This window comes from Vicia villosa, linkage group LG3 (assembly GCF_029867415.1).
Source record: "Vicia villosa cultivar HV-30 ecotype Madison, WI linkage group LG3, Vvil1.0, whole genome shotgun sequence".
Lineage (NCBI taxonomy): Eukaryota > Viridiplantae > Streptophyta > Magnoliopsida > Fabales > Fabaceae > Vicia > Vicia villosa.
Genome location: NC_081182.1, coordinates 53,073,902 through 53,086,448, shown reverse-complemented (window position 1 = coordinate 53,086,448; position 12,547 = coordinate 53,073,902). Strand labels below are relative to the sequence as shown.

Here is a 12,547-nt window from a genome sequence, read left to right as displayed (position 1 = left end):
AACTTGAAGTTGGTCAATTCTAGAACCACCTCTCGCTCAAGGGGTTGAGATCGGTAGGAGAAAAACCAGTAGTCGTCTTCATATCACTCTTTCTAGACAATGGAAAGTGAGGGGTGCGAGTCTCCCCAGTAGTGACCATCGAAGCGTCATCTCGCCTCTTAACCCTCACAAACCTGTCATGCTAGTATGTATAAGGATTGGAGTGAGGTGTCGATATTTTTGTCTGGGAGACTAAACAAGGTCACCTAACAACTCATGGGGGTAGGTATAACACTATAGAAATAAAAGAATACCTCAACGGAAGGAGGAACCTCCAATCGACAGTACAAATCTCGAATGCCCTAATAATGCCTCAAACATTGGATGTAATTTTAGAAGGGGCGGTATTGGTGGTCGTCAATAATTCGATCTCGAATGAGGTGAAAGTAGAAATAGAGAGTGGGTGAATCATCCACGACATCCTTATTAGCTCTCTCCCTTTCAGAGCAGGGCTCCAAGATCACGTCTTCTTCGTGTCTAGTACTAGAAAGCCCGACCTGCCTCTGAAATACCATTAACCTTTCCTCATCAGGATACAGAGACGCAAAGTCATACACACTAATGTTGTCACTTATGATGTCTCCGACACTACATTATATGTGGATGTTAAACCGAGTGATGTCCATGTTGATCTTGGAAAACAATTTATAAATAAACAAGAGTTTGTTATACGTGACCATATATTTCAATTGGCCAGACCAATCGACGAATTCTAAAGATGTTGAAACGTCTTCAACCATCTCTAGATCATGAAATGTGGTGTTAGATTTTATATTAACAAATATCTATGTAATTTTACATATTTTGTGTATATGATAACAAATATTTATATTGATTTGTGTTTTGTTCATCTCTTGCGTGAAATTGCATGTGTTTTCTGATAACAAACTATATTTTAAATTTCACAATTTAAAAAATCTCATGGCATGATTATGTGTTTTAGTCTAAAATTTATTTTGATTATCGGATCAAAGTGTATTCTAAATTTCAAATTTTAAAAATCCTTCTGGATGAATTTGTGGTGTGTTAGGTAGTAGTATCAGAAAAAAAAAAAAAAAAACTAGATTTTAAAATCCAAATTTGTTTTTTACATTACCTTTAACGTGTTTGAGGACATGTGTATTTCACACGCGTTTAAATTGTAAAATTCAAAATCTATAAAAAAGAAAATTAGAATTTCTTCATGGTGCATGAGTAACATGTTGTGCAATGAGTAACACTCTAATAAAAAATGTAACACTTCGGCTAAGTATGTGGTATAAACATAACTTCACAATTATATGATAAATAATTTCTAGATTAATTCTATGATAAATAATTTCTAATAAATAAAAAGATGAATGTTATATTCATAGGTGCTTTTGAAAAATTGACATTTGAAAGTTAATATTCTCAGTGAGAAAATTCAACCATTTTTCAAATATTAAACAACGGCTCTATTTGGTAAAACAAAGAGTTTATAATTTATTACTTATAAACTCATGTGATAATTTAAATTTGTTTAATAATAGTATTTTTATCACGAGCTTATAATTTATTTTACTGATTTATAATTTATTTTTCAGATACTATTTTAAATAGTGTTTTATAGTGAGATAATTTATTCTTTTTATTTTTTTTTATCTCTATTATTTTTTTAAAAAAAAAACTTATAATTAATTTAAAATAAAATAATTATGTATTAAATATCTTATCATTTTATTATGTTTGTAAATTAGTTAAATCGCTAATTTTATCACATTTTAATTAACTTATCAGTTCCAATCATCAACTATAAACTATAAATCATCAACCATCACTCATAACTTATAAATTAAATATCAATCAGTCATAACTTATAAATTAAATATCAATCAACCGCTATTTTTATCAAACTGACCCTAACTCTATTTTCGAGAATCTAGTAACAATCTGAAATTCGAATTCAGTAGAAAGTAACAACAACACCACCATTTAGAAGTAATCAAGAAATGCAACGATAAACAATGTCAAAACTAAATCAGTGCGAAATTCACATGAGATATTTTTCTTGTAAGTACGAGATTTAAATATTGCTATTTTACATTTAATTTACTCTTAGATATATGAGTTTACAAATTACAACCCAGTAAAGGGAAAAATTGACAACAGCATCAAGCATACAAGAAACTCGAACCAGACCTGATCTTCGCGCCTCTAGTATCTAAACTAGGAAATGAATGATCAAGTTGCAAAAGAATATTGTTCGGGACTGACTATAGACAATTAATGAACAACTGTTGCTATATACACTAGCATGATAAATAAAATAATCCAATGTTTAAACAAAACTTCCTTCCTTTTCAAGCATGTACTATGTATCAATTTCACTTGTTGGACCATTGAAATTCTATTTCTAAGTTTCTTGAGGGGCCACTTTTACTTTCAGGCAACAGAGTGTATTCTCCAGATACTGCCCCCAGCATCACCACGCGGTCAATCTGGATCGTCACTTTCCCAAATGAGCTCTGTCATCAGATAAAAATATTGAATTAGAAGTGTTAAGTAGAAGTGTATTAAGTAGAAGTGTATGAGAAAAATGAGTGAAGATGAAAAGTGTGATTTATTATTAGTCCAATTTTCCCAGTTACCTTTCCCATTTTACTTTTGTTTTTGCAAGAAATATGAAGCTTCTGGCCTTTGGGAGGACTTTCAAAGGACCATGAGAAACTCTCATCCCACTCTGGATTTGGGCCAGTTGAAACCACCTGAGCAGTACATGATGTATTAGTATATTGATCGCACACAATCACTGACTAAATCTATGCATGTTTGACATGGAGAGACAATTGTATGTTATTATCACGCAAAACAAATATGTCAAGTAATCCTAGAACATCAGAGGACAAGTTCACACGATAATGAATAGATATGAAATTGTTTTATTGAAAAATACCTTGGTTTGCTGTGGAGGAGTGTTTCCAAGTGTAAGCTTACAGTATACACTCGCGTTTCCAACAGACTGCTTCATATTATTACCGCTCTTGATAATCACCACCAATGTCCCCGGTAAACACTGCAATAGAAATTCTGCCTTCTCTTGAAACCGAGGTGGGCCAGACTGGATTAAAAACTGTAACAAAGGAATAGCATCTGCGGCTGCTATGGACTGAGCTCTAGAAACTTCGGCTGGGCATGCTGACCAAGCTTGCCTGAGCAGAAAAAGTGCATCCAAGGCAGCTTCCTGAGTAGCCTCTGAACCTGTCTTTAAGGATGAAACCAGATGTGGAATGCTAAGTGTTGCTGGTTCAGTTGCTCTCAGTCGCGGGAAGTTGCTAAATAGAGAATTTAAGGCTTTAAGATACTCATCGTTCACAGTTCCAGTAGCCCATAAATCCTTTTCAATAGCAGCTACAAGACCATGCAAAACTTTGTTACGCCATGTTTAATACAGAAGAGAGAGACAATAAATCATAAATGAGAGTATTCTGATTAGCTTGATGAAGCAACTTATAAATAAACATACTATCATCGTCATTTATCAATAAACTCAGAGTAAAAACAGCACCTTCACCTTCATTTAACTTAAACTTTTAAGTTTAACAAATATTTTTGAGGTCACTCATAAGGAGTGCCAAATAGAAGCCTAGGTCCCCATTTTTTTCTAGAAGAGGCTATATAGCATCATCATGTCCAACAAAGATAGCAGTTTCCTACCAGTTGGGAACTTGGGATTGGTTACATTAATCAATCAGTCAATTTCCAAAAATAAGCTTTGATATTTTACAAAAGATTTGCTAACTTCTTCATATGTAACATTATTAGTTTTTCCAATTGAAAGTATTGTGAAAACCGAGTTATACCCGAGCTTGTAAAAGCAAGAAAAAATGCAAGACTTCTCAACTAATTTAAGAAAGGATAAGAAAACCTGCTTTGTAAACGGCCACATAAAAAATAATGCACCGTTTAAATAAAAAGAGGATAAGATAAAAACTTTTCAGAATAAAAACAAATGATAACATTGCATGATGGCAAGGAACTCACCAGTTATCGCTCTGACTGTTTCACTAGAAGCATACTCTTGAATAGTATGATTTGAAAAGAGAAGTTTAATAAACATTGCAGCTTGAACAGATGTTTCAGGATCACTTGAACCAATTAGATCGAGTATAACCTGAACCCCACCGGCCTCTGCAACTGCTCTTTTATTTGATCGACTGTGCATCACAAGGTTTTGCAGAGCGCATATGGCAACAACTTTCATTTCTTCAGTTGGTTGGTCTTCAAGCACATTCACTAAAGCACGACAAGCTGCGACTGCATCAGCTGTCCGAGCAAGACCCTCATTCTGGAATAGATCACCAAGAGCCAAAGTTGCTAATAACCTTGCTTGCTGTAATTGAGTTTGTGGATCCAAGAGGTACTGGGATAACGGTAAGATGGCTGATTTAGTAACCTTTGTTTCTCTAATCTTTACATTGTTCAGCAATACTTCTAAGAGTCTTGCAGCTGTGTCCTCACACTGATGAGATCTTAGGAGCTCCAAGAGAGCCTCTACGGCACCGGTTTCAGCCATTGCCTCTGCGACTGCGCTAGTTCCATCATCACTTTCCAATACAAGAAGAGCACTTAATGCACCACTAACCGTGGTCTCTGATCCAGATTGAAGCAACCTTACCAAAACAGCAACAGGAATTTCCAAGTAGAACTCAGAACAAAATTGCAGGATAGTTGCTAAAACAGAGGCCGCAGACTCCCATAATGTATGAGGAATGGAAGGGTCAGCTTGCAATATCACTTTAGAAATTTCCATAACTCCACCCTCTTTTGCAATTTCATTTGGCCATACAATTGCAATACTGACAAGGGCCTTTAAAGCTCTTTGCTGCAATATTTGTATGCCAGAACCAAGAACTCGCACAAGAGGGCCAATTACTTGCTGTGTCACTGGGTCCTTCTGAAGGTGTTCTTCTAAAAGTAGATGCGAGAGAAGCTCAGCAACCAACTGTTGCACTTCTGCTTTTTGAGAATCGAGCAAGGGAATGAGTGGTTCTATAGCATGGTGAGAAGTTAATGTGTAATCAGCACGGCACTGTGGGTGTTCTAAGATATTAACCAAAACCTGCAATGCACTGTGTTGACCGTCAGACCCAAATTCTTGCCTTGTTAGCAAAAAGAACAGGGGTTCAACCACTTTAGCAGCTGATGGTCCTTTGGCTATGGTAGCATTATTGGTCAATATACGTAACAATTCAGTAAAAGCTGCACAGAGATAATCAGGTGCTTCAGGAAGGATGTCAAGTATACTTTCAATGACTCCAGCTTTCACCATTTCAATTTTACAATTAGGTCGATCTTTCCCTAATTTGACCAGAGCTCTGGAAACGGCCTCATGAAGTACAAAATTCCTACCAAAAAGTAGGCCAACGAGAGGAATAACTGCACCATGTGCAACAACTAGTTCAGCCAATGTCTCATTACCAACAAGCCTATCCAATGCCCGGACGACTGAATCATGAGCAGGACTAAACTCACTTACAAGGAGAGAGACCAGAGGTTCAACACACCGTGCAGCTGCTACTGTGGATCGAATCTTTGTATTTGCAAAGAGAACACAACATAGTTCAGCAGCATCCCCTTTGAAATCCATTGGACAATCTAATGAAAGAATTCTGCAAAGAACATCAATGGCATTCTTCTCAATATCAGCAATAACAAGTGCTCTTGAAGGATTTTCACTCAGTAATTTGACTAACGCACAAATTGCAGCATGTTGCTCTCTTTCTGAGCCAGTATTAAGCATCTCCACCAAGGGTTTAATAGCGTGCCGGGCATTCTCTGCATCTCTAATGTTGTCAACTGAGAACAAACTTGCCAATGCTTTAGCAGCACTATACCTTGCAGCTCTTCCGCCTAAACGTAACACAGCTACAAGTTGGTTAACAGCACCAAATGCAGACTCGTGTTTCCTTATCTCAGCACTACTAAACAAAATTCCCAACACATCTGTGGCAGCTTCTTCAATTGCATCTTGTGGACCCAGTGAAAGATACTTAGTAAGTGCCTCTATGGCCCCCGACTCTGCCATTGCAATCTTATTTGATGGACAATCTGTAGCAAGCTGAGTCATAATCCCAAGTGCCAAAAATGGTGCGCCTGGGCGATCTGGAATTGGTTTGAGTAGATCAACTAGGGCAGGTATTGCCTTCCGAGAAGTGGCACCAACTCTAATGTCATCAACTCTAAACAACCTCTCGAGAGCAACTTGATCAGGATAAGGCACCAATGAAAATTCATTTGACAATTCCAGAAGATCCTGTATATCATCATCAGCACAACCAAGCAAGGAGATAAGTCCACTCGGCGCCCCAGAATTAGCAACAGATAAAAGTGTGCCCCTGCTACCATTACAGACTAGGCTAGCTATAGATTGTGCAGCAAAATATTTGTTTGCTGATTCCTCTGACTTCAATAAATTGACAAGGGTTGGTATAGATTTCATGGTTGCATGTGCTCGTATGATATCCCTGTCTTGAAATAATATTGCCAACAACAAAGCACAACTCCACATGCTGCTGTCTTCTTTATAGTCAATCTGCATGGTCATCATAGAGTAGAAAATGTTGATATGCAGAAAAAATAGCAATACTAATCAGTTATTTAACTATACATACATCAATAAAGGGGAGAGTCGTCAAAATTAACATTTGATTGCTATGGGTAGTTTTATGCAAATAAGTAAATATTTGACATAAACCGATTCAGATGGTACAGTCTGCTGACTTCAGATTAACTAAACACACAGTGAATAAGGCACTCGATTACCTGACTGTACTGTGAGGGGAAATTTTCAATCCTGTCAGTGAGAATCTCAATCGCTCCAGCCTCCATTATTGCAATTCTAGCTTTTTCGTCATGGCTAGCAAGAACAGACAGTAACCATATAGCTACATTGGCACCAGATATAATGGTGGTGCAGTTAGGGGATTTACCATCACTGACATCTTTTGTATGCCTGCATATGCTGATGACTTCCTTCTTGTCATTGTCCTGATTAACCAAAGTAGCCTGTGAAGAAATAAACATATCGACGAGCGCCTGTACAAGATTAGAACACAAGTTTGATAAATTTAGATCCTCCACCAGCCTCTGGTGATTTTCTTTAGCAGCACAAATAAGAATTGCAGCTCCCCCAATTTTGACCTTCACATTTGTAGAACTGGAATTGATTATTCTCGTAGCTATTGAAGATATACATCCAGATGCAGTAGCCACAATCTCTCCTAACACAGAAGGCTGATCCTTACATAATCGAGATAATATTTCAATAGCTTTATCCTGCAACACTGGTGTTGAACCAGCAATTGACAGAACTATTGGGCTGATGCTTTCAGGGAATTCAGCCAAAACCATCCAAGCAGGTTTACTAAGTCCAGAGGTCTCTTTCAACCTGGACAGAATGGCAAGTGCTTCTAGAGCCTCTGTTGTCGCAACAGGTTCATTAATAGCAGAATCTAAGAAAGAAACTAATGCAAGAACAGTACCAGCACGGTTCACACAATCATTTACAGCATAATCAACTTGCCTAGAATGCAAAAGGCGAGAAATTGCTCTTGCTGCATGTATTTTTCCAGATCTTGTGCCTTCACGCAATACTCTGGTAGCGGGAAAAATAACTTCCTCCACAATAGCTTTCTCTACAATTTCACTATCCAATAAAAGATTAGCCACAGCACATGTTGCCAGCTCCGCTACTTCCAAAACTGAAGAGCTAGCTAATGCAACTAGAGAGAATAATGCATCTCTAGCATTAGCAGCTACCTCCCTATTCTCTTTAATGGAAAGAAATATAGCAGCTAGGCAACGTGAGGACTCCACTAAGATACTTCTAGATTCAACATTAAGCAACTTCATGGCTGACCAAAGAGTTTTCACAGCAATGTTGCTTTCGCGCACATCTTTCCTTGTTTCAAAAATTCCCGACAAAGCTGATGCTGACTTTGCCTGAGTTTCTTCCTTTGTGGAGCTTAATAATTTTATCATCGTATTGATCGCATCACTCGCAGCACTGCCATCACGTAGAAGGTCACTAAGAGAAACAACAGAAAGCATACTCCTCAAAGCATCTAAAACATAAACCTTGGACTCAGGTAGGTCACTAGTCAATAATGCTGTGAGCTGACTGATAGTTGCTGTATCAGATTTATGAATTAAGTGATTCAAGGTCTTAGCTGCAATCTCCTTCCCATTTGGGCTTCCATTCTTCAATAGCCACAACAATGCAGGAACTGCATCAGCGCTTTCAACACAGGCACGTATATCCTCACTGTGATCACATAGGTTCCTAAGGATTGTTGCTGAGTCTTCCTTTGCTTTGGCAGATCCCGACTCCAAAATTTGAACAAGTGGAGGTATACCACCAGCAGCAGTAATGGCCCACTTACTTTCAACATTTTCATCAGACAAAAGACAGAGCAGGGCAACAGCACATTCTTGTTGCTGTTCTGATGAAAGCCCTAAAAGTGATATCAATTGCTGAACTCCTTCACGGCCTTGAAGTGCACGCCATAGACTGCATTCACTATTGCACAGTGTCAAGAGAGCTTTTAGAAGCTCATCTTGCACTTCTTTAGCCGCCATTGTTATCAAACCAACAAGTAAACGTTTTGCATCAGAATTTGCAAGTTTAAGTGATAGTACAGGATTTCCATACAAACTAGCAAGAGCTTCAATGGTCCTTTCCTGCACAAGGAAGGGAGAACGGGGTTTAAATTGCTCGAGTAATGTCTGTTCAACTGCCAAAGGATCTGATGCTTTAGTATACTCTGCCTTGTCATCGTATATCATAAGAGCTGAAGCTAAAGCCCCCAATGTGTCGGCAGTTTGGGTAGGTGAGGAGCATGATTCAAGGCTTTTACTAAGGCTGGAGATGACATAAGACAACCCACCAGAGATGTTTGCAAGAGCACTCATAGCATTCTCCTGTATTGCTTGAGCATACTCACCTTGCATGAACTCTTTGGAAGGAGCTATGGTTGCATTAATCAAAGCGGGAATGCCATTACAATTGGCTATCTCTTTCCTTGCATCTTGGCACTGGGCAGATAGAGATTTAATAGCACCAGCTGCTTCAGCCCTAACTGGGGCGTCATTACCAGGGCCTAAAAGTTTGAGGAGCTGTTTTGTTGCATCTGCTGCCAATAGCTTTGAGCAAAAAGATGCATCTTCCATCATCATACAGGCAAGTAAAAAGCACACATTAGCTAAAGTGCTAGACTGTCCTGTTGTCAGTAACTTCAGTAATATGTCCACTCCTCCAGACTGTATTGTTGCATTCCAGAATTTCTCAGTACCACTGTAGAGATTTTTCAATGCTCCAGTCAATAAACTATCTACTACACTTCCACCCTTTAGGCCCTTTTGCAGCTGTTCCCAGAGCACTGGAACAACTCCTTCAGTTGAAAAGATTTTTGATCCTACGTGATCTTTGGCATCACCTTGGGAGACAGCGAAAATTGTCTTTGCAGCAGCTACTTGACCTTCTTCAGAACTGGACTTCAGTAGACTGAGCAAAGGAGGAATGCATCCTCCAAGCAAAACTTTCACCCTTAACTCATTTTCCTTACAAAGTGAGCCCAAGACAGTTGCTGCCTGTATCTTCACATTCAATGAACCTGACCGGAGAAGGGAAACAAGCACCGGAACTGCCTGAGAATGAGATCCAACTGCACTAAAAGCATTTTCACGCATATCAATAAGCTCCAATAACTTCTTCAAGGAATACTCTTTCTCTTGCATATAAGATGAGCTCCGACGTAGCTGCTCAATGCATTGAGCAATACTTGCTAATGTCCCATCTGCATCCTCCATGCCGCTGCTGCTACGTTCTCTGCAATCAGTTAGGAATATAAGGCACTACAGTTTACATATTAAAATATATGCTCAGCTCAAACTATCAAAAGCCATATATCAAAGCATCAAGTAAGATAGTTCTAAGATTAGAGAGCATATTCAACCTTATCTTCTATGAATGAAAATCTCAAAAGAAAGAAAACATTTTTAGGTCTTTGCCTTTTGAAGATGACAACCAATATAATACAACAGTCAACAGGCGAGATTCATGGGTGCTAGCTTACTTGGCAGCAAGCATAAGTACAATCACTAAATCACCAAAATGTGTCTTAACACAAGAAGAAAAAAAACATTGATTTTAGTATAACAAGTAACTGATTAATTTTTTTTGGCTGTAACGTATTCCTTTTTCACAAAAAACGTAGACATATTTTCCGTTGTAACCAACCTCAATCCCATTTTCTGAACAGAATGGGAAGTTGGAGCCTCTGAATCTTGAGCCTTGCCATCGCCATTTCTTTCCTGCAATCAAAAGAATGACAGTCGAGAAAGTTAAATGGAATGTCTGTATATCTCTAAATTGTTACCATTGGAAGTAACATTAACATAATAAGGGAAAAAATACTAGATGCTGTTATGGAAAAATATCAATCTCAGAATTCAATTTTCCTTTTTTATTTATTTGCATGTAATATGCAAATCCAGTGTATCCCTTTACTCTTGTCCTTGTTCATAATTATAGCTAAGGATAAAAAACCAATAATATGAGGAGAAACAGAAAATAAAATTTTGAGGGAACACGGGTAAATTAACATGTCACAACTTGATTATACAATATAACAAGAAAGTAAATATTTTCTTGGTATTAACGATTGTTGCTTCCATCCTAGTTAACTATTTCATTTAGGATTGCATCTTGCTTAATAAAACACTACAATTAACCCACTTATAATGATGGTCAAGAATACTAAGTTAGATATGTAAACATACTGTTGTAAATATTAAATGTAAATAGTAATTAATAGTATTAGTGTGAGGCCCATTAAGCAAAGCCTATTAGATTTATTTTTCCCTTTCTATTTAAGTAATATTAGTTTCATCATTGTAATTACAACTTTCAATATATCAAAACCTTATTTTACAAGGTAAACAATCTAAAAATGCTATTCTTCTAAACTTTCAATACATGCGGCAACATATATTAACAAGGTTAGATGCATAACAGATAATCTTCACTATCTAAAACTGAGTATTTCTCGTCAATTTAATAATACACATAAAACCTTTCAAGTCTTGAAGAAAAACGGCTCATGTTTCAATGGACAAGAGGAGATAAGAAAAAGATAATGGAATGAAACAAAAAGAGCCTCAATTCTGGAATTTTTTGGTAAAAGGAAAGAGAGCTCAAAGTGATCTTAAGTTGCGGTATATAACCACAATTCCGATTTTAGTTAATTTTTCATTGTGCAAATGTTGCTATATGATCTCAAAATTGTCTTCAATTTATGTTATTGCAGAGTAACTCTCTGACCAAGCAATAAGAACCATAAAACTAGTAATGGAAAAAGTATAACAAGTACTACCTCATTAGCAGTAAGGCTGGTGCCATTATTTGCAGTAAATCTCCAAGTCATCGCGGTTGCCATCGTTGCTTCCCGTCTTCAGACAACTCTCCCTAGCTGGATCAGCAGTTCAGGATACTCCCCCTTCTCCAGATCTATACTGGAGAAACCGTTACAACATCAAAACCTCCCTGTCAAATCACCAATCACATCAAATTCAGATCAAAGTCAATCAAATCACGAAATTCAGACAGTAAATAAAACTCAACCAAAATTACAAACGCAAAAACACGATGACAGCGACATAATCGATGCAGTGTAAGATCAAGCACACGATCAAGCAAAAACAAGTAAAATTAAACCGCGGTGTGAAATTCAAACACATTTTGAAAATGAAAAGAGCGTGGGAAAAGGAACGAAAGCGCGCGTGAGGATAATAGAAGAGAATTGAATGAGGAAAAACCTTGGGAGAGTGAGAAGCGAAACGGTTGCACGATGCAGCCGCTCGCAGTGGAGGAGAAAATTGGCGGTGAGATTCAGTTTGAGTGTTTGTCAGAAGAAAGTAATGAGTGTTATAAGTGTTTAATTTATTGCATGTGCGTCTTGAGTATGAGTTGGGAGAGAGTGTGTGCGCTGTAAATGGAAGAAGATGTTTCGGGTGATGTTGAGCGGACAATACCACCGACAAAGGGACAACTGGTTCAAGCTAAATTTCATTTACTCTATCTACTTTTTTTAATTGAAAAATCTTTATCTTTTATCGAGTGTATTTTTTAAAATTATTTGATTGGTGAAAATAGTTTTAAAATTATTTACTAAATAAGAATAAGTTGTGACTACCATGATAACATATCTATTTTTTTTTTTTTAATAAAGTGGATAGATGACATTCTTGTTGTTGTTGTTGAGGATTTACTTTGGAGTTGATTAAATTATTTATTAGAAAATCTATCTTTTTAAAGTCTAATTCTAACACAATTCACAAATTTTAACTATAAAATGCAATTAAAAAAGATAAATAAATATCATATTTATTAGTAATTCATTATTAACTTCAAACTTACAAGATATAATTAGATTGAAACGTATTGTATAAGTAAGAGATTTGATTGGATTGAAATTAAATGTTGTAATTA

At 37.0% G+C, this 12,547-nt stretch overlaps 1 protein-coding gene across 1 annotated transcript; it reads right to left on the bottom strand.

The window, feature by feature from the left end:
- Positions 1 to 2,096: 2,096 nt before the first annotated feature.
- Positions 2,097 to 12,110, bottom strand: LOC131661437 (protein CELLULOSE SYNTHASE INTERACTIVE 1-like). The gene is made up of 8 exons (XM_058930977.1): positions 11,875 to 12,110; positions 11,433 to 11,602; positions 10,298 to 10,371; positions 6,823 to 9,886; positions 4,042 to 6,592; positions 2,954 to 3,408; positions 2,649 to 2,765; positions 2,097 to 2,525 (listed from the first exon to the last, which is right to left on the bottom strand). The coding sequence occupies exons 2-8, from the start codon at positions 11,493 to 11,495 to the stop codon at positions 2,385 to 2,387; spliced, it is 6,465 nt and encodes a 2,154-aa protein (XP_058786960.1). The 5' UTR covers positions 11,496 to 11,602; positions 11,875 to 12,110; the 3' UTR covers positions 2,097 to 2,384.
- Positions 12,111 to 12,547: the final 437 nt, after the last annotated feature.